Raw genomic sequence first — 23,213 nt, forward strand, 5'->3', positions numbered from 1 at the left:
CCACCCACCGCGCCGCCGCCGCCCCTGATTGGACAGTTCTCAAGGCCTCGCCCCCTCACGCCTGAGTGACAGCGGGCGCCGGAGGTTAGGTGTCGGAGCCTAACACCGGCCTGGAGGCGCCCTATCCAGGAACTTGTGCGTGAAAGCGTAGTACTGCCTGTCCGCTCCCAGAACTCTGACCCTTCTTTGCAAACACAGACACTTAAAAAAAATCACGTCTCCAAGGGCGCCAGGGCGGCTCAGTTGGTTAAGCGCGCGACTTCAGCTCCGGTGGTGATCTCACGATTGGTGGGTTCCAACCCCAGCTAGGACTTTGCGCCCACAGCGTGGAACCTGCTGTGGATTCTCCGTCTCCCTCTCTCTGCCCCTCTGCTGCTCGTGCTCGCTCCTTCTCTCTCAAAAATAAGTGAACAAATTAAAAAAAAAAATTTATTTAAAGTCACCTCTCCAGACACAATAATTAATCTAGCTACATTTCGGTCTTTGGCTGTTGGAAAATGGGAGCCTGACACAGTACTTTTGTCAAAAAGGTGCACAGGCAGATAGCAGGGATGCATTAGGCGGGCATCCTTCCAGAATTTAGGTCAGATTCAGAAAAACGTCACTGGAACCAAAAACAAACCATGACTTCAGATGAAAACCGGCTTCTGGGTTTAGAATGGTTACATTTAGAAAATGTTTCTGACATGAAAAATTGGGATCGCATGGATATCGTAAGCAGGGACTCTTTCTTACTGGTGATTCAGTCACCCCCGCACCCCCCCCCCGCCGTCATGATCTGTCCCTTTCTAGTGATCACATGATTTAATCCGTCTATAATCCATCTATAATGAAATTTATCAGAAAACTGGGTTTTGTCAGAATAGCAATCCCACTGATTGATGAATCTAGGATACCAGAGAGTAACCATCATTCTGACAATGATGGAATCACTCTGTGACAGGCATCCTCTCCAATACAGCATGCAAAACTACCATTTCTTTTCTTTATTATTTTTTTATTTTTCTTTATTTTTTAATTTTACATCCAAGTTAGTTAGCATGTAGTGCAACAATGATTTCAGGGGTAGATTCCTTAATGCCCCTGACCCATTCAGCCCATCCCCACTCTCACACCCCCTCCAGTAACCCTCTGTCTGTTCTCCATATTTAAAAGTCTCTTATGTTTTGTCCCCCTCCCTGTTTTTATATTATTTTTGCTTCCCTTCCCTTACGGTCATCTGTTTTGTATCTTAGATTTTACATATGAGTGAAGTCATATGATATTTGTCTTTCTCTCACTAATTTCGCTTAGCATAATACCCTCTGGTTCCATCCACGTAGTTGCAAACGGCAAGCTTTCATTCTTTTTTGATTGCCGAATAATATTCCATTGTATATATATATATATATATATATATATATATATATATATATATATATATATATATCACATCTTCTTTATCCATTCATCCATCGATGGACATTTGGGCTTTTTCCATACTTTGGCTATTGTTGGTAATGCTGCTATAAACACTGGGGTGCATGTGCCCCTTCAAAACAGCATACCTGTATCCCTTGGATAAATGCCTAGTAGTGCAATTGCTGGGTCATAGGGTAGTTCTATTTTTAATTTTTTTGAGGAACCTCCATACTGTTTTCCAGAGTGGCTGCACCAGCTTGCATTCCCACCAGCAGTGCCAAAGAGATCCTCTTTCTCCGCATCTTTGCCAACGTCTGTTGTGGCCTGAATGGTAGCCATTCTCACAGGCATGAGGTGGTATCTCATTGTGGTTTTGATTTGTATTTCCCTGATGATGAGTGATGTTGAGCATTTTTTCATGTGTCGGTTGGCCATCTGGATGACTTCTTTGGAGAAGTGTCTATTCATGTCTTTTGCCCGTTTCTTCGCTGGATTAGTTGTTTTTTGGGTGTTGAGTTTGAGAAGTTCTTTATAGATTTTGGATACTAACCCTTGATCTGATACGCCATTTGCAAATATCTTCTCCCATTCTGTTGGCTGCCTTTTAGTTTTGCTGATTGGTTCCTTTGCTGTGCCGAAGCTTTTTATTTTGATGAGGTCCCAATAGATCAATTTTGCTTTTGTTTCCCTTGCCTCCGAAGACGTGTTGAGTAAGAAGTTGCTGCAGCCGAGGTCAAAGAGGTTTTTGTCTGCTTTCTCCTCTTAAGATTTTGATGGCCTCCTGTCTTACGTTTAGGTCTCAAGGGCCCTTTAATCACTGTGGTTGGCATACTATCAGACATGCTATCTTGAGGTTGTGTTTGGTAAGAGCGGGTAGTTGTTGCTGGTGTGGAATCATGCCAAACATGAGGGCCAGAATGTACTTAGGGTGCTGGTGCATCCAGCCCCCTGCACTGATGAAAGCCCCTGAAATCTCAAGACCCATCCTATAAGATGTCCTCTTAACCCATCAAGAGCCCTCCTTACAGGACTCAAGGATTTCTTTGTACATATGGAGATATTTTCCCCATGACCTTGAACTATATACCCCTCATTCAATGCATTACCCAAGGTTCAAGAAGCTGTTCTCAGCTCTGAATGAAAGACAAGGGAACAACTGATCCTTCTTGTGGTGGAAAACATGAACTCTCTTCAAATGGAAAAATGTCAAGACATAGGCTTGCGCTTTTTTTTTTTAATTGTTTCTTCATGGTCTGATTGGAATATTGACATGGTGTTTGAGGTAGGAGTGGGAGGGAGAAGCAATTAAATGGTTCCACCTGATGGGGAAGGCATGAATTACCAAAACCAAGTAATCACAGCATTTACTTAGTGAAGGTTTCAAAAGTACAAGAAAGTACCACCCGAACAAGAAATCAAAATAGTCATCACAGAATGTTATTATTTTTTAAACGTGTATCTATTTTTCAGAGAGAGAGAAAGCGTGAACAAGCTGGGGAGGGGCAGAGAGAGAGGGGGACAGAGGATCTGAAGTGTTCTCCAAGCTGACGGGAGAGAGCCCGATGCAGGGCTCGAATTCACAAACATCGAACATCGAGATCATGACCTGAGTTAAAGTCAGACACTTAACTGACTGAGCCACCCACGCACTCCCAAAGAATCTTATTAAAAGCATCACTTCGGGGCACCTGGGTAGCTCAGTGAGTTAAGCGCCCGACTTTGGCTCAGGTCGTGGTCTTGCAGTTCATGAGTTCGAGCCCCATGTCAGGCTCTCTGCTGAGGGCTCAGAGCCTGAGACTGCTTCAGATTCTCTCTCTGCCTCTCTCTGCTCCTCCCCTGCACATGTGCTCGCGCTGTCTGTCAAAATAACTAAATAAACGTCCAAAAATAAATAAATAAAACCATGACCTCTCAGTAGTTTTATAGGCCAGATGCAATCTTACATTTCCAGGGACATCGATTCATCTGCCGTGTAAAATGTCATAGATTCCACTGAGAGACGTTTGGCTTCTTAAGTCTTCATAGAGATGATGAGGACAATCACAATGAGAATAGTAACAGGAATGTTAACGCTAATAAAAAAATTTTGTTTTAATTTTTTTTAATGTTTATTTTTGAGAGACCGAGTACGAGCAGGGGAGGGGCAGAGAGAGAGGGAGACACAGAACCGGAAGCAGGCTCCAGGCTCTGAGCTGTCAGCACAGAGCCCGACGCGGGGCTCGAACTCCCGGACCGCGAGATCATGCCCTGAGCCGAAGTTGGCCACTTACCCTCCTGAGCCCCCCAGGTCCCCCAGGAATGTTAGCACTAATAATAGACACTGTCAGGAGGCTTGCTAAGGCGGAGGCACCCCGCTCAGCACAGTAGGTGGATCGGCTCGTTACTCTTCACCTTCACAGATTTCCTGACGTGGAAGGAATAACATGATCCCATTTCCTAAGAGGAAACTGAGAGGCAGCAGAGCAAAGAGCCCCGTCTCACGTCACAGAGGCTGTCAGTTAAGGGCGCTCGGATTGGGCACCAGGCTGTCCGACTCAGACCAAGCTTTGCCACTGAACACACGTCACCTGTTGTTACGCACTTGGGACAGATAGTTGAACACCTAGGGCGGACTCCTTTGTGCCACTCGGACACATCTTTGGTCTTCCCCTCTACCCTTATTAAGGTCCCCGGGGTTGGAATCCGTCCCTCTCGCCCCCCGGTTGACATCTGAAGAGGGTGCCGAGTAGTGTTCGTCACCTTTGGTCCAGCTCCGATGGACACTTGCAGACACACTGGGTGCCAGGCAGGGCTAGGACTCATTCAAGATGGTTGGGAGCAGAGCTCGATGAACCACTCCTCCCACTGAAAGGAGGAACGGAACCAAACCAAATCCAAAGATGTTGATCCACACCCCAGTTACTTAGCATTGCTTTCGTCTCTAACCTCATGTCAGAAATCACAACGACCAATATGGAGAATACAGGACGGAAGAAGCGAGTGTCGTCAGTGGAGATGACGGTATCGTTTATTTGGCAAACTAAAGGGGAAGTGACTGGAAAACCGCCACCACCCATGAAGGCGTCGATTTGCTGCACGTTGTGTAAATACATACCGTATACACAACAGAAATGATTGGACTGGGGCGCCTGGGTGGCGCAGTCGGTTAAGCGTCCGACTTCAGCCAGGTCACGATCTCGCGGTCCGTGAGTTCGAGCCCCGCGTCGGGCTCTGGGCTGATGGCTCAGAGCCTGGAGCCTGTTTCCGATTCTGTGTCTCCCTCTCTCTCCGACCCTCCCCCGTTCATGCTCTGTCTCTCTCTGTCCCAAAAATAAATAAACGTTGAAAAAAAAATAATAATAATAATAAAAATAAAAGAAATGATTGGACTAAAATCACATCTTGCAAAATGTATCTAAGATTTGCAGGGGCGCCTGGCCGGCGGGTGGCTCAGTGGGGTTAAGCATCCGACTTTCAGCTCAGGTCACCATCTCACAGTTTGCGGGTTCAAGCCCCGCATCGGGCTCCGTGCCGACAGCTCAGAGCCCAGAGCCTCCTTTGGATTCTGTGTCTCCCTCCTTCTGTCCCTCCCCCCATCACGTTCTGTCTCCCTCTCAAAAACAAATAAACATTAAAAAAAAATTTTTTTTTAAATTTTTTTGGAGGTCACAGTCTAACACCACGTGCAGGATCTATGTGGACAGAAGTCGAGTGTCTCCTGATGAAGTGACAGAAGCATGGCCTCCGTCGTAATATCATCGACTTTGGTGCATGGAGGACGCCTGAATTCAGTGATGCAGTTCTCTCTACCTACAGCCACAAAAGTTAAAGAAGTTTCCAGTCGAATTAGCCTCAGGATCTTCTTTTCTGTCCTGTAATAAAATAATTCTAAATTGTATGTCGGCGAATAAAGCCGAAGGGTAATCAGGAAATTAGCGCAAGTAAAGAAGGAAATTCGGGGCGCCTGGGTGGCGCAGTCGGTTAAGCGTCCGACTTCAGCCAGGTCACGATCTCACGGTCCGTGAGTTCGAGCCCCGCGTCGGGCTCTGGGCTGATGGCTCAGAGCCTGGAGCCTGTTTCCGATTCTGTGTCTCCCTCTCTCTCTGCCCTTCCCCCGTTCATGCTCTGTCTCTCTCTGTCCCAAAATAAATAAACGTTGAAAAAAAAAAAAAGAAGGAAATTCAACTTCCAACAGATGCACCAATGACAAAACTAACAAGAAATGACCATCTAATGGTCTGTGGCCACCCTAGGCACTGATCGGCTGTTTGTCATGGGACAGGGAGATGATTCTGCCGCTCGGGGATATTTGGCAATATCCGGAGACATTTTTGGTTGTCGTGACTCAAGCAGGTGGTAGCCCTGCGGCAGACATCTAGGGATCCTCTAAGACACAACACCGTGTTCCCTCTGACAAAGAACATCACCTGATCAAAAATATCAGTCGTGTCAATGTTGAGAAACTGTGGAATAGTCAGATGGTCCCTTGGAAGTCTATAAACAGACAGAAGGATGTAACAAAATAGGTGATAAGCTGTGCTAGGCTATAACTCTCCTATCTGCTATATCCAAATAAATTCTGTATGGATTAAAGAGTTAAAGGTTTAAAAAAGATAAAGCAAAAAACTAAAAAGAAAAATCATAAAGTATTTTTGTATGGTTAGGCAGTGGAAGTCTTGGCATACAAAGGGAAAAAATGTAAATCAAACATAAATACATTAAAAAAAATTTTTTTTAATGTTAATTCAGTTTTGAGAGACAGAGAGCAAGCAGGGGTGGGGCAGAGGGAGAGAGGGAGACACAGAATCCGAAGCAGGCTCCAGGCTCCAAGCTGTTAGCACAGAGCCCGACGTGGGGCCTGAACTCACGGACTGAGAGATCATGACCTGAGCTGAAGTCGGACATCCAACTGACTGAGCCACCCAGGCGCCCCTAAAAAATAAATACATTTTTTAACGTTTTCATTTATTTTGGGGACAGAGAGAGACAGAGCATGAACGGGGGGAGGGGCAGAGAGAGAGGAAGACACAGAATCGGAAACAGGCTCCAGGCTCCGAGCCATCAGCCCAGAGCCTGACACGGGGCTCGAACTCATGGACCGCGAGATCGTGACCTGGCTGAAGTCGGACACTTAACCGACTGCGCCATCCAGGCGCCCCTAAATACATTTTTTAATGTTTATTTTTGAGAGAGAGAGAGAGAGAGAGAGAGAGAGCACGTGCCAGCTGGAGCTGGGGTGGTGCAGAGAGGAAGAAGGATAGAGGATCCAAATCAGGATCAGAAGCAGGCTCTGAGCTGACAGCAGAGAGCCCATTGTGGGGCTTAAACTCATGAACCGTGAGGTGATGACCTGTGCCGAAGTCGGATGCTCAACCAACAGAGCCACCCAGGTGCCTCAAAGATAAATACACGGAGGGCCCCCTGGGTGGCTCAGTTGGTTGAGCGCCCCACTTTGGCACAGGTCATGATCTTGCAGTTCATGAGTTCGAGCCCCACGTCGGGCTCTGTGCTGAAGCTTGGAGCCTGGAGCCTGCTTTGGATTCTGTGCCTCCCTCTCTCTCTCTCTCTGCCCCTCCCCCTCTCATGCTCTGTCTCACTCTTTCTCTCAAAAACTAAATAAACATTAAAATTTGGCGGGAGAAAAAGATAAATCCATTTGAAGAAAAGATAAATCCATTTGAAAACTGAAAAATGTAAATGCATCATTGAAAATAATAAAAGATATAGAAATACCAATAATATAGGGTAAAAGGTAATATTATTAAGAGTTTAAATTGTTTTTATACATCAAAAACAAAATATAAATGTTTCAATAAAGACATTCAAGGGTCATTCACAAATCTTACAAAATTATAAACTATACATGCCTAATAAAGTTATGAAAATAGATTAGCTCATTAGGCCCAAGGTATGTAGTGGAAATAGAGGTACTTTTTAATGAGTAAAATATTTATCAAGGCATATTCTGATGGGAAAATCAAATGCGTGCTTCTTGATCTGTTCCCCACCAAAAGCGTCACCCCGAAAGTAACACTTTATCCATAGAGGAACTGCAGAGATAAGTTTTATCATCAAAGACCTAAGAGATACGGGGGTGCTTTTTTAATTACCCTCCTCTTTTTTTTCTTTAACGTTTATTTATTTTTGAGAGAGAGATAGAGAGAGCATGCAACAGTGGGGGGGGGGGGGCAGAGAAAGGGGGGGACAGAGGACCCAAAGCAGGCTCTGCACTGACAGCGGGGAGCCCAACGCAGGGCTCAAACCCACAAACTGCAAGATCGTGACCTGACCGGAAGTTGGATGCTTAACCCACTGAGCCACCCAGGCGCTCAACTTCCTTCTTTAATCTGTATGTTCGTTACAAGACTATGGAGAGTGAGTTTAGAATATCACAAACTTCAATAGGTAGGAATGTTAATCATAGCTGTTTTCCAAACGCAGTGTCATTCCTATGAACAAGCTTTGTGGGATCAGGTATGCGACTTCTGCTCTCTGCCCTTCTGCCTGTGTTGTGCATCACATTTGATTTTTCCATTTCTTGGCAGTCACAACAGCAGATGTTCATCGTCTCGTCCACCATGCTTATCAATGCTGGGTCAACAGTGCTTATCTTCGTCAAAAAGAGTACAGGCACATGCAAATCAGGTGTTGGGGTACAATGCTGTGAATGTGCACAGCCCGCGCATGTTTGTGCATTTTCTAGGGTTTCAGTCGCCTGAGAACAGGATGAAATACCACCTGTAATGTGGAATCAAGTTACTGCCTTCCATAAGGTTGTTATTAAAATCAATGGAGGGGCGCCTGGGTGGTTCTGTCAGTTGAGCGTCCGACTGCAGCTCAGGTTATGATCTCACGGTCAGTTCGAGCCCTGCGTCGGGCTCTGTGCTGACGGCTTGGAGCCTGGAGCCTCCTTTGGGGTCTGTGTCTCCCTCTCTCTCTGCCCCTCCCCCACTCTCTCTCTCTCTCTCTCTCTCTCTCTCTCTCTCTCCTTCAAAAATAAATAAACATTAAAAAAATTTTTTTAAATCAATGGAAATGTTTAGATTTGGAGCCATTTGAGCCCGCTACTCAGAGTCATTTACTCGGTGACACATAACATTACCAGTTTTAAGTGGTGTTCTGCCCAGAACAGAAAAAGTCCTGCCTCATGTCCACATAGTGGTGCAACTGCCTTTCTACTTGGATCTTATTGCCCAGATCTGATGATGTATTACACGGAACTGGTGCTTATGGAAACCTCAAAGGGAAGAATCACAATGCCGAACCCCTAAAACTTTACCGTGTGCTCATACCTTCTCTGGAAAACTTCTCTCCATTTGAAAAACAGGCTTGACTTTCCTCTGAATCCTGGTAGAGACTGTGACCACCATCAATCATATTAAAAAAAAAAAACAAACCCTTTAACATCCAGCATTTACTGGGCGTCATCTAAGCCACCGAACCATAAAACTGCATAAGAATAGCAGCATGACATTTAAAACGGGGGAAAATATATATGACGGGGCCTGAGCATGTTTGGGAACGCAAGTCCTTTTTAAAAAGAATTTTTTTATAAGGTATAACTTATAAGGTATGATTGACATACAACATTATATTAGTGTTGAGGAGGAAAAATGTCCTTCCATCTTTCAAGGTTCTGGCAGCTGGTCTAAGAATGAAATTGATCTGAAACAGATTAACAGGAGAAAAAAAAAAAAAAAAGAGTCTTGTTAGGTTTTACAAGAAAATCGAGACCTAAAAAAATGACGAAGGCAGCAAGTTTTTACACGTTTTAGACAAAGACAGTAAGTCTGTGAGGAATTGACAAGACAAAGAACTCTTTGTGCAAGAGCTTCAATTAGTAAGGAATTCTAAACAGAATTTGGCCGCGGTAGTAAATTAGTAAGAAGTAACAAGGTTTGTTTAGACAGCCTTCTTGGCTCCAAATTCCCTGTTTCTGGTGTTAAGGATGTCTCTTTACCTCTTAGTGCAGGGAGGGTACCTTTCACATGGAGGATTTACTTCCTGCTTTCTGGAGACAAAGCGGGGGGGTGGGGTGGGGGGTTAGACTGTGCTTTTTGCACTCGCTTCCTGCCCTTAGCCTCTATGTTAGTTATAATTATTTGTTATCAGTATATACTGTCAAATGATCGCCAGAGTTGGCATAGTTAACTTCCCTCACCACACAGTCACAAAATATTTTTTCTTGTGATGAATACTTTGAAGATTTACTTTTAGCAACTTTAAAATGTTCCGTACTGGGGTGCCTGGGTGGCTCAGTCGGTTAAGAGTCTGACTTTGCTCTCAGGTCATGATCTCACGGTTTGTGGGTTCGAGCCCTGAGTCGGGCTCTGGGCTGACAGCTCGGAGCCGGGAGCCTGCTTTGGATTCTGTGTCTCTCCCTCTCTGCCCCCCCCCCCCCCCCCGTCCCCGCTTGTGCTCTGTCTCTCTCTCTCTCAAAAATAAATAAATATTAAAATGTGCAGTACAAAAACAAAATAAGATATGTAGTACAGGAGTCACTATGTTGTACATTATATCCTCATGACTTATTTACTTTATAACTAGAAGTTTGTACCTTTTTACCCCCTTTACTCATTTCTCCTGCCCCCCACCCCCAGCCCCTTGCCACCACCAATGTTTATTCCGTAGCTTTGAGCTCAATTTTTGTTGTTGGTTTATTTTCGGGGTTTTTGGATTCCATATATAAGTGCAATCATATGGTATTTGACTTCCTTTGTCTTATTTTATTTATATTTGTGCCAGTCTCAGCTTATTAATAGTAATGCTTTGGGCTATAAATGCCTGGGGCACTCACTTAGGCTCCCGTGAGCTTCCCACATGCCCCTTTCCGAACCAAGATTATGACTGGACCAAATCTTGTGGTTCTTTATTGTAACCGCAAGATGCCCTTCAGCAACATGCATTTGGAAACTTTGAAAAAATAAAGGATTATTATCATTTTTTAATGTTTATTTATTTTTGAGAGAGAGAGCATAAGCAGGGGAGGGGCAGAGAGAGAGGGAGACAGAATCCGAAGCAGGCTCTAGTCTCTGAGCTGTCAGCACAGAGCTCGACACAGGGCTCGAACTCACAACCTGCAAGATCGTGACCTGAGCCAAAGTCGGACGCTCAACCTACTGAATCACCCAGGTGCCTCAGAGGTTTATTACGTATAAGACCTGGAACTTAACACAGCACACCAGGGACCACAGAGCAAGATCACCAATAGAGACAGAGACAGAGACAGAGACAGAACACAAGGCAGGGATTCTGCTTTTATCAGAGTGAGGGTGGGGACCTAGGGTTTCTCTGGCTCACTCATTGTTGTTGAATCGAAAACAAAAGAGCAAGAATTTAAAGTTCAGGAAAACAAAAGACAAGTGCCCCAAATAGTCGGTTACTGAAATCAACCAAGATCTCTAAAACAAAGGCATGCTGGTGGGGGGAGGTGGCCTGGTTCTTGACCTAGTCCTGTGGCCGGCAATGTGTATTATCTGACATACCCTCTTTGAAGTGGATGCCTCTTTGAAGTGAATGCCTTGTCAATCAAAACCTAAATCAGGCACTTGCATTACAAAAAAGAAAAAGAAAAGAAAAGCGAAAAACTGTCAGGGATTACACTACAATCCACCCTGTGACACACAGGTATCAGATTCAATGGTGAGGACGTCAGCTGCTGGTACAGCTGACGGGCTAAAAACTCAGGGTTAGGGCATGTTGTAACCCAGACAGTACACATCTAAATAGGATTATAGTAGCAGATCCTATGATAGTTATACAGACAATAGTCTGAAGTCCAGTCCATAGTCATCGTCCCAAACTTGAAGGGTCCGACAGTAAAACTAAGTCTGAGATCTTGGGGGTCCCAGGAATCTATGCAAAGACTTCCATCATATTAGGGAATATTTTAACATCTTGGGCCACCTGGAGTATTGTAGGTTTGAACCTATCCCGAGTTGGTAGATAGCTCATAACTCATTGATCCAGCCTCTTAGTCCTAAGAATGGATCGGTTCAGTTGAGTTGTGTCTCATTTCAGGAGGGGGTGATGCAGGTGGGCCCCCAAAGTTAGACCTATATGGTGCAGGTAGTTACATCGGGTTAGTAAGAGGTACTTTACGGAGCCAAAAGAAAAACAATTGTTAATGATTAATTTGCTAACCTGTCTCACAGAACTCTGAGAAATGTTGTACTAAGGTTTATTCTAAAGAACCTAACACCGGAATAGCCAGATGGAACATGCAAAGGGCAAGGTATGGAGAAAGGGATGTGAAATTTACATGCCTTACTTTCTCCTCCAATCTCCACACGTTCACCCACCGAAAAGCTCTCCCAAACCCTGTCCTTTAGAGTTTTTACGAAGCCCTCATTACACAGGCAGCACTGATTAAATCACTGGCCTTGGGCTATGGATTCAACCTCCCCTGGAGGTCGGGGGCTGGGACTGAAAGTTACAACTTTTTAATCACGGGATTGGTTCCCCTGGCAACCAGACCCCATTCTTAGGTAACCTGAGGGCTTCTCCAAAGTCACTTCATTAACATCACAAGAGGCACCTTTATTGCTTTTATCGAAGGAAATTCCAAGGGATTTTAGGAGCTCCAGTGCCCGGAACCAAAGACCAAATATATATTTCTTTTCATAAGTCACAATATCACAAGTGTGTATTCTCAAGAGCACTCATCCGGGCTTAGTGACCTTTAACACCAGGGCAAGGTGTTTCTCGAATTTCTCCATTATAAACTTCACTCTCGTTCCCATTTCATACTGTATTCTTTGCAAGGTATCCATTATACAGAGACCCTACATTTCAGGAGTAGGAGTTATACCTCATCTTCTTACATTCTTTTTTTTTTTTTTTTAACATTTATTCATTTTTGAGAGACAGAGAGGGACCGAGCACGAATGGGGGAAGGGCAGAGAGAGGGAGACACAGAATCTGAATCAGGTGCCAGGCTCTGAGCTGTCAGCACAGAGCCCCATGGAGAGGGGGTGGGGGGTGGGGAGCTCGAACTCAGGAACCGCGACGTCGTGACCTGAGCCGAAGTCGGCCACTTAACCAGCTGAGCCACCCAGCTGCCCCTGGAAGTTGCTCTTTGAAACTTTCCCTGGTGTTCTGTCCAGTCAGCGATGCCCTAACCTGAGTTATAAGTTTAATTAACTTCAGGGGCGCCTGGGTAGCTCAGTCGGTTGAGCCTTGGACTCTTGATTTCGGCTGGTCATGATCCCAGGGTGGGGGATGGAGCCCCACCATGGGCTCCTCGCTGATCATGGAGCCTGCTTTAAGATTCTCTTTCTTTCTCCCTCTGCCCCTCTCCCACTCTTGCATGCTCTCTCTAAAATAAAAAATGTTTGAATTATTTTTTAAAAAGATTTATTAACTTTTGTCTCAGCTTTTTAATAAATATTTATTTAATCACGGCTTGAAACATAACGTAAAATATTTCCAAAGAGGTAAGGAGGTGAATTTCAGGGAAAAAAAAATCCAAAATTACATCGCATGAATGTTATTTGTTTCCCTTTAGTCTTCCTTTGATCGTGTTAGTAATATTCTGAGGTCTGGTTTTTTTTTTTAAGTTTATTAATTTATTTTGAGAGAGAGAGAGCAGGGGAAGGGAAGAGAGAGAGAGAGAATCCCACGCAGGCTACGAGATATCAGAGCATAGCCCAATGCAGGGCTGGATCTCACGAACTGCACGATCATGACCAGAGCTGAAATCAAGAGTTGGACGCTTAACCGACCTAGCCACCCAGGTGCCCCCTGAGGTCTGTTCTTTTATTTTGGGTGAGTTCAAAAGGGTTTACACGGTTCAGACGTACAGACCTAAGTGTTCAAGTATGATTAACAGTCTATAGAAATTTCCCCCAATGGGAATAATAATGTAACTTTTTCTTCCTTCAGGATACAATAGATACTTGGGGGTTTTCTTGTTGAGCTAGCAAAGTGCCTTACAATTTTCTTCCCTTCTTTCACCTTAAATTTTGCTGGATTGTTCAAACACTGGGTTTGTGTCATTTAAAATAACACGCATCATGGGACTCCTGATCTCGGAGACGTGAGTTCCGGCCCCGTGTTGGTTGCAGAGAGTACTTAAAATCTCAGGGCATCTGGGTCGTTCAGTTGGTTAAGCATTCAACTCTGGATTTGGGCTCAGGTCATGATCTCACAGTTGTGAGCTGGAGCCCTGTGTCTGGGCTTAAGATTCTCTCTCTCTCTCTCTCCCCCTCTGCCCCTCCTCAACTTGCACACATGCTCTGTCTCTAAAAAAAAAAAGAATAATAATAATAATTAATTAAAATAAAGTCTCAAAAAATAAAATAAAATGAAATAAGACTCATGGTTCAAAGCAACTCTAGTTGGGGGGTGGAGGCAGAGGTCTCAGGGCTCTAAGCTAAGGCCTTCCTTGAGCCTGCAGAGGTAAGTATTTGAAGGCCCAGTTATTCTTTGTTCCTGGGGAGCCTCCCCCTGCAGGTGTCTTAACCTGCTCACACCCACCTGAGAAGGAGCCCTTTATGCTGAGAAGCTATTGAGCCCAGGGGGGCTGGGGATACACCTGTAGGGGTAGGGTGGAGGTGGGTGGACCCCTATGCCTTTTCTAAAGTTGCAGCTGAGGTTCCTTTAAGTCTTTTTTTTTTTTTTTTTTTTTAATGTTTATTTTTGAAGGAGAGACAGAGCATCAGCGGGCGAGGGGCAGAGAGAGAGAGAAACACGGAATCCGAGGCAGGCTCCAGGCTCCCAGCTGTCAGCACACAGCCCGACAGGGGCTGCAACCCATGAATCATGAGATCATGACCTGAGCTGAAGTCAGACACCCAACCGACTGAGCCACCCAGGCGCCCCTGAGGTTCCTTAAGTCTTTTTTTTTTTTTTTCAACGTTTTTATTTATTTTTCGGACAGAGAGAGACAGAGCATGAACGGGGGAGGGGCAGAGAGAGAGGGAGACACAGAATCGGAAACAGGCTCCAGGCTCTGAGCCATCAGCCCAGAGCCCGACGCGGGGCTCGAACTCACGGACCGCGAGATCGTGACCTGGCTGAAGTCGGACGCTTAACCGACTGCGCCACCCAGGCGCCCCACCTTAAGTCTTAAAACTCCCACAGGTTGGTTTTCCGTCCACAGTGTAGGGGAACTCGGAGTACAATTTGTTTACATGGAGAAGTCTGAAAGTCGAGAGCTCTGTGTCCTGGAACAGACATTCTGTGTCTCCCTCTCTCTCTGTTCCTCCCCCACTTGGGCACACACACACTCTCTCTCCCTCTCTTAAAAGTAGATAAACATTAAAAAAATAATTTAAAAAATTTACTCATTTTTAGTATCAGTTTTTTAACGAATGAAAATTTATTTCATCAATATAACTTGAAACAATATAGAATATTAACGAGGAGGTAAGGAAAGGGTGTGTTTCAGAAAAAAAAAAATTCCAGTACTACATTGCTTGTATTAGAAATTCTTTAAAGAAATAAAATAAATTCTTTTAAAATATAATTTTATTTAATTATTTATTTTTTAGTTGGAAAAAAAAAGGCTTTCTTTATTTTATTTATTTTATGTAAGCTCTACACCCAACGTGGGGCTTGAACTCACGGCCCCCAAGATGAAAAGTTGTATGCTCTACCCAGTGAGCTGACAGAGGCGCCTGCTTGTGTTAAAAATTCTCGTTCCCCAATTCTCAGCATTGGTAGTAACATTCTTTTTGTTTGTTTTTAATGATTTTTTTTTTAAACGTTTATTTATTTTGAGAAAGAGAGAGAGCCCTTTATTCTGAGAGAAGGTGCAGGCTGGTGGAAATCGGGGATGGCACTCGGGGTGGGTGGGGTGACGAGGCAGCCGAGGCCTTTCTGGAGTTGTAGGTCTCATTGCCTTGGGCCTGTTCCTAGGCCTGGTCTTGCACGCCCGGCGGAGGTGCGCTCAGTATAAATCACGTCCGTCGAGAAGTCTGTGAAAGTCCAGTTCTGTGTCCTGGAACCGGGTCAGTGAATGGGGAGGTCATCTGGGTCAGAACCTTAAACTGAACCCTGCTGAGTGTCCTCACTTGGGAGCCTGGAACCCTGAGGCAGGGAGAGGTTCCCTTTGCCCCGGGGAGGGGAGGGGAGGGGAGGGGAGGGGAGGGGAGGGGAGGGGAGGGGAGGGGAGGGGAGGGGAGGGTGTGCAGGGCTCCCGGAGCGCATTCCTGTGGCTGCTCGGGTGTCCCTCCCTTCCCTCCGCGGGGACTGACCCACTCCAGGGCTTCTGTCTCCACCGGGACAGTCTAGACCCGGGAACCTTCTGAAGGTGGCTTTCCTCGTGTCCTGTGGGACGCGGGCTGCTCGTCCCTGCTGAGTCCAGTTTCTCTCCTGGATTCCTTTATTGATGGAACAGCGCAGCCCTTGGGCCCCGGTTTCCCCCTGCACTTGGGCCCCTGAACTGTAAGCTGGTGGAGAGAGACGGTGTGAGGCAAGCTAGAAAATTATGGAACCAAATAGATTTTGTGTTCTGTTTAGCCAAGAGAACCTTGAGATGTGAGATGAATGTGTTTAAGTTCTCGAGTACACTATTCCATTCTTGGGTCAGTTTTTGTTTCTATGTGTCCCTAGTCCTCAGAGAACACTGACATTCAACAGGAGAAAAGCAACTGAATTCCTATTTTCATTGATGTGAGGAAAACTACCCAAGGCTTATGCAAATTTATTAAAATGCAATACATTTAAGGAGCTAAACTCAACCCCCTAACACACTGTAATAGGCTACTTATTCTCAGAAAATACCCTGAGTGTGATAGAGGGGAAGGGCAAACTGTGATGCCCCCATGTCATCTGTCCGAAAGAGATTTTTTTATGGTTTACATTTTGGTGACCTTTGTTGTTTAAAGGAATTAAATCTGAGAATGGCTTCCTGAAGACAGAGTTAAATTAAAGAATAGTAAATAGCAAAATACTGCATAAGCTTATTTATTTTTTAATATAATTTATTGTCAAATTGGCTAACATACAGTGTGGTTTTGTGTTTTTTTAATATAATTTATTGGGTATCTTTATTTTAAATACATCCATAAGATAGAACAGTCTTAACTTAAGAAAATCACTGTGGGGCGCCTGGGTGGCTCGGTTGGTTGAGCGTCCGACTTCAGCCCAGGTCATGATCTCGCGGTCCGTGGGTTCGAGCCCCGCATTGGGCTCTGTGCTGACAGCTCGGAGCTCGGAGCCCGGAGCCTGTTTCGGATTCTGTGTCTCCCTCTCTCTCTGACCCTCCCCTGTTCATGCTCTGTCTCTCTCTGTCTCAAAACTGAATAAACACTAAAAAAAAAAAAAAAAAAAAAAAAAAAAAAAAAAAAAATTAAAAAAAGAATCACTGTGGAGATTTAGGAGTTAAGATGGCAAAGTAGTAGGGGGACCCTGGGCTTGCCGGGTCCCTCGGACACAGCTAGATAAACATCAAATCATTTTGAACACTTAGGAAATCAATCTGAGGATTAAGGGGGAAATCTGCACAATTAGAGGGAGAGAACTTGGCAGGTGTCGAGATGTGACCTGGGGGGAGAGCAAAGCCCCATTGCTGAGGAGGGGAGGGAGCCCTTTTTGCGGGGAAAGGACAGAGAGGGAGACAGCAGCGCATTTGGTTTGCATGAGAAAAATACTCAAAGGAACTGACTGTCGCCAAGTTTTTACACACAGTGGCGCTGCGATTCTGAAGTTTTTGGAAGTCTGTGTCATTGGCCAGAGTCAACCTGGGAGGGCAGCAGTGCTCCTGGGGAGAAGGAGGGTGGAGACCCAGGAGCGGACAGCATGGTGTGGGGATCCCCTGGGGAGCCCTGGGAGAGAATGTTCCCCTTCCTGGAGTGCATGCGGAAGAGGGTATGTTGCCTCTCCGAGGACAAAAGAGCCAGCGGGCACCGCTGAGTGGCCATTCAACAGTGGAGGACAGGGACCTGCGGAAGCTTGGGACACAAGACGGGAGACTGTTCTTTTCTGGGAGGGCTTCCTGAACAGCATAGGGGGCAAGCTCCCCTCTCCAGGGGAGGAGAGAGCCCGTGAAGCCATCTCCCCCCAGCCCAGCAGCCCGGTGGGACCTCAGTGAGTAACACAGCGCCCCCAGTGGCGGCTGGAGCTACTTACACCAACCCCTGCCTGGGCTGCTGCTTTATCTTCGCTAAGGCAGGTCTCGCTGTGACCCAGCACAGCGGGGCCTCTCCTGAAGAGGACCGACACAGGGCCCCCCTCCCCCCCCATGTTTTTTGTTTGTTTTTTCCTTTCCTTTTCTCGTTTTTTGGGTCAGGCCTTTTTTCTTTTTTTCCTTTCTTCTTCTTTGGAATCGGGCTTATAGTTTTGCCTGTTTAAAAACACATTTTTTTTTTAATGTTTATTTATTTTTGAGGCAGAGACAGCACGCGAGCGGGGGAGGGGCAGCGAGAGAGGGAGACACAGAATCCGAAACAGGCTCCAGGCTCTGAGCCGTCAGCCCAGAGCCCGACGCGGGGCTCGAACTCACGGACTGCGAGATCGTGACCTGAACTGAAGTCGGACGCTTAACCGACTGAGCCACCCAGGTGCCCCTGACCCCTTCTTAATACAGCATTACTCTCAGGAGCAGGAAACATAACAAGGGCTCATAGCACACAAAAGATAGAAACCCAGACAAAATGACAAGGTGGAGGAATTCTCCCCAAAGAAGGATCGAGGAGAAATCACAGCCAGGAATTTACTCAAAACATAAGTGATTTAGCTGAACAAGAATTTAGAACAAAAGTCTTAAGAATACTACCTGGGCTTTAAACACACACACACACACACACACACACACACACACACACACAGAAGACACAGGAGAACCCCTTGCTGCAGGGATAAAAGACCTAAAATCTAGTCAGGCCAGAATAAAAAATGCTATAACTGAGATGCAAAACCAAGTGGATGTAATCACGAGGATGGAAGCAGAGGAGCAATAGTGATATAGAAGATAAAATATGGAAAATAATGAAGCTGCAAAGAAAAAGGAAAGAAAACTATTAGATCATGAATCTGGACCTAGGGAAGTAGCTACTCCATAAGATGCAATAATACCCATATCATAGGCATCCCAGAAAAAGAAGAGTGGGAAAAGGGGGCAGAAGGTTTATTTGAACAAATTATAGCTTAGAACGTCCCTAATCTGGAGAAGGAAACAGGCATTCAAGGCCAAGAGGCACAGAGAACTCCCCTCAAAATCAACAAAAACAGATCAATACCAAGACATCTCATAGTGCAACTTGCAACATACAAACACAAAGAATCCTGAAAGTAGCTAGGGACAAAAGATCCACTACAAGGGTAGACATGTAGGGTTAGCAACATACCTGTCCACAGAAACTTGGTAGGCCAGAAGGGAATGGAATGATATATTCAACGTGTTGAATGGGAAAAATATGCAGCCAAGAACACATCATCCAGCAAGGCCGTCATTCAGAATAGAAGGAGAGGAACGCTTGGGTGGTTCAGTCCGTGAAGCGTCTGACTCTTGATTTCAGCTCAGATCAAGATCTCACGGTTTGTGGGATTGAGTCCCGTGTGAGGCTCTGCGCTGACAGCATGGAGCCTGCTTAGGATTCTCTCTCTCCTCCTTTCTCCCCTCCTTCCCTGCTTATGTGCTCTCTCTCTCTCTCTCTCTCTCTCTCTCTCTCTCAAAATAAATAAATAAACATTAAAAAAAAAAAAGAATTAGAAGGAGAGATAAAGAGTTTCCAAGTCAAGGAAAAACTAAAGAAATTCATGCACACTAAACCCACTCTGCAAAAAATATCAAAGGGGACCCTTTTGAGCAGGAAAGAGAGACCAAAAGCAACAAAGACTAGAGAGGAACAAAGACTATCAGCAACTTAACAGGTAATACAGTGGCACTAAATTCATATCTATCAGTAATTACTCTGAATGCGAATGGACTAAATGCTCAGTAAAAAGACATAGGGTATCAGAATAGATCAAAAACAAAAACAAAAACAAGACCTCTTGATATGCTGCTTACAAGAGACTCATTTTAGACACAGACTGAAAGTGAGGGGGTGGAGAACCATCTATCATGCTAATGGACATCAAAAGAAAACTGGAATAGCCATACTTGTATCAGACAAACTAGATTTTACACTGAAGACTATAGCAAGAGGTGAAGAAGGGCACTATATCATCATAAAAGGGCTCTATTCACCAAGAACTAACAATTGTAAATATTAATGCCCCCAACTTGGAAGCAGCCAAGTATATAAATCAATTAATAACAAACATAAATTCATTGATAATAATATAATAATAATAGGGGATTTTTAACACCCCACTTACAGCAATGGACAGATCATCTAAGCAGAATTTCAATAAGGAAACAATGCCTTTGAATGTCACTGGGCCAGATGGAGTTAACAGATATATTCAGAACATTTCATCCTAAAACAGCAGAATACACATTCTTTTCAAGTGCACATGGAACATTCTCCAGAATAGATCATATACTGGGTCACAAATCAGCCCTCAACCAGTACAAAAAGAGTGAGATCATACCATGTATATTTTCAGACCACAACGTGATGAAACTTGAAATCAACCACAAGAAATAATTTGGAAAGACCACAAATACATGGAGATTAAAGAACATCGTACTAAAGAATGAATGGGTTAACAAGGAAATCAAAGAAGAAATTTATTATTTTTTCTTTTTTTATATGAGTCATTTTTTTTTAACGTTTATTTATTTTTGAGAGAGACAGAGAGTGAGTGGGGGAGGGGTAGAGAGAGAGGGAGACACAGAATCTAAAGCAGACTCCAGGCTCTGAGCTGTCAGCACAGAGCCTGATGTGGGGCTCAAACTCACGAACTGTGAGATCATGACCTGAGCCAAAGTCAGACACTTAACTGACTGAGCCACCCAGGCACCCCTTGAAGAAGAAATTTTAAAAATACATGGAAGCAAACAAAAATGAAAACACAACAGTCCAAAACCTTTGGGATGCAACAAAGACAGTCGTAAGAGGGAAGTATATTGCAATAAAGGCCTCCTTCAAGAAGCGAGAAAAGTCTCAAATACATCTTAAAAAGCTAGAAAAAGAACAGCCAATAAAGCCTCAAGCCAGCAAAAGAGGGGACATAATAAAGATTAGAGCAGAAATAAACAGTATAGAAACAAAACAAAACAAAAAACAGTCAAAAAGGGGCACCTGGGTGGCTCAGTCGACTTTGCCTCAAGTCGTGACCTTATGATTTGTGAGACTGAGCCCTGTGTCCAGCTCTGCATAGTGTGGAGCCTGCTTAGGATTCCCTCCCTCCCTCTCTCTCTCTCTCTCCCTCTCTCCTCTCTGCCCCTCCCCTCCCCCGCTTGCATGTTCTCTCAAATAAACTATAAAAAAAAAAAGAACAAAATTTGCACCTATTTTAATATCCATGGTGGCATTCCACCAGCATTCCATGTGATGGAGAACATGGAAACGCTGCTGGTCTCTGTCCTTAACCAGGTCAGCCTTGACCAAAGACAGGGCCCAGTGGGCAGCAGGATTAATCATACACCAGAAAATCATGCTAGAGGAGGTCCTGGCCAAGAGTCCGCCTTATCTTCACATTTTTACAGACCTTGAGGCCATTTATTGCCGATGATCCAGCTGCCTGGCACCAAGAAAAATGCCTTAGCTGAGGTCATCCCTTGCCTCACAACGACTCAGATACAAAAGAGGACCACATATGTCTCTGCACATAATAAAAATCAAACTGGACAGACTCATTTCAATCCTCAGGCTAATACGTTACTTCAATTTTTGGAAACACATACTGATACTTTAGTTCCGCTCTGGAGCAAAGAAAACAAACAGGGGCTTTGGGAAGTAGCCTTTGCAATATCAAATTAGTGAGGTGCTCCTTACGTTCCCAAGGGAGTATGGGAATGGCTTATTTGAATAATTCTATGGACAGACATGGTGATGATACCCACTATTGTACTGAAATACTAGTCTGTGAAAGTATACACAATACCACATTGGATAATTTTACACCATATACAACATCATACATCAGATGTAAACAATACTTTTTTTTTTTAATGTTTATATTTATTTTTGAGACAGAGAGAGACAGCTTGAGCAAGGGAGGGGCAGAGAGAGAGACACAGAATCCGAAGCAGGCTCCAGGCTCTGAGCTGTCAGCACAGAGCCCGACGCAGGGCTCGAACTCACAAACTGCGAGATCATGATGTGAGCCAAAGTCGGACGCTCAACCAACTGGGTCACCCAGGCGCCCCGGAAATACTTTCTATTAATATACATGGAAAAAAAAGCCACAACAAAATTTCAGTGAACTGAATCCAGCAATATATAAAATGACCTAAGCCTGATGACCACTTGGGATTCAAACCATGGAAGCAATACTGGTTTTGCATCTGAAAATGAATTAATGTAACAAACCACTAACAGAATAAATGCCCCAAACTACAGAATCATCTCAATAAACACAGACAAGCATTTGACAAAGTTCAAATACACCTGAGTAAGAACAACATTCAATAAACTATGATAAACTACCTCAATAAACTACCTAAGTGTAAAATAGGTAACCATTGAAAAACCCAGAGCAAACAAATTCTTGATGGTGAAAGAATAAAGGCTTTCTAAGATCCAGAAAAAAACAAAAATAAAAACAAAGGAAAACAAAACAAAACAAAAAACCACCACCACCAACAACAAAGTATGCTCTCACCAGTTCTTTCAATGTGGTAACTGAGGTGTCACAAGGGCCATTAGGCAAGAATCAAAAATAAAAGCATTCCAAGTTTCAGAGTCCATTGATGCATACTTTCCCAGGCAGACATATGAAATCACAGACTTTGTTGTGGCACTTTTTTTTTTTAACGTTTATTTATTTTTGAGACAGAGAGAGACAGAGCATGAACAGGGGAGGGGCAGAGAGAGAGGGAGACACAGAATCTGAAACGGGCTCCAGACTCTGAGCTGTCAGCACAGAGCCCGACGCGGGGCTGGAACCCACCAACTGTGAGATCATGACCTGAGCCGAAGTCGGACGCTCAACGGACTGAGCCACCCAGGCGCCCCTGTTGTGGCACATTTTTATGGACACGCAGACACTCAAGTTCACAAACCCTCAGAGATAACGGCCCAGGGAAGCCCTGCCCATTGCCCCGCCCCCCCCCCCCCGCCCCCACACTCCCCTGTAGTTTTCTCTCCCTCCTTAGCTCTAAGAACCACCTGATCAATTGCAGCTCTTACTTCTGTCTTGTTTCTGGTCTCCTAGAATGTCAACGTCAAGGGGACAAGGATATTTGATCCTTGTCAGTCACTGCAGCACCTGCTAGAGAGCCTGTCACGCAGGAGGAGGTCGAGAAGCATTGACTAACTGGCTTCGCAGACACACACCGACCTCCCCCCAGGAACCGTGTCGGCTTGGCTTGGTCTTAAAAGAGTGAATTGCTCTCACCCCCTTCCCACGTGACAATCCCAAGCCAATCCCCAAGGGAGGATCCACGTGCCCCTCCTGATGGCCACGTGACTTCACACTCCGTGAGCAGGAACCATCCGATAAGGCCATCTCTTAAAAACAAAACAAAACAAAACAAAAAACACAACTCGGGAACCTCGAGAGGGGAGTCGGGGCCCATGGCAGCTGTGCCAGCCCCTCGTACAGCTATAACGGCCTCCCTTTCTACGCTTCACAACGTGACACCGTGCTCGTTTTGCTCTTCTATCCTGGATTCACCGAGGGGCGCACGGGATGGCATGTCCTCCATCAGCTGCCACGTCCTCTGCTGAGTTCTCCTGGGTCTGGTATCCATGTCCCCCTGAGGTCTCACCCCTGCACAGAGGTCAGGCTGGTCGGCCACCTAGCCCCGTCCTCTTAGTGGCTGCCCCTCCCCG

At 45.0% G+C, this 23,213-nt stretch overlaps 1 protein-coding gene across 1 annotated transcript in view; it reads right to left on the reverse strand.

Moving 5' to 3' along the window:
- Nucleotides 1-8,337: 8,337 nt before the first annotated feature.
- LOC101082633 (zinc finger protein 709-like) overlaps nucleotides 8,338-23,213 on the reverse strand; it is a 37,388-nt gene continuing 22,512 nt past the window's right edge. The window contains exon 5 of the mRNA XM_023245661.2: nucleotides 8,338-8,737. Within this exon, the coding sequence (XP_023101429.1) occupies nucleotides 8,667-8,737 (71 nt within the window). The 3' untranslated portion in view covers nucleotides 8,338-8,666. The remainder of the gene's footprint in view (nucleotides 8,738-23,213) is intronic.

Source organism: Felis catus, chromosome A2 (genome assembly GCF_018350175.1).
Source record: "Felis catus isolate Fca126 chromosome A2, F.catus_Fca126_mat1.0, whole genome shotgun sequence".
Classification (NCBI taxonomy): Eukaryota; Metazoa; Chordata; class Mammalia; order Carnivora; family Felidae; genus Felis; species Felis catus.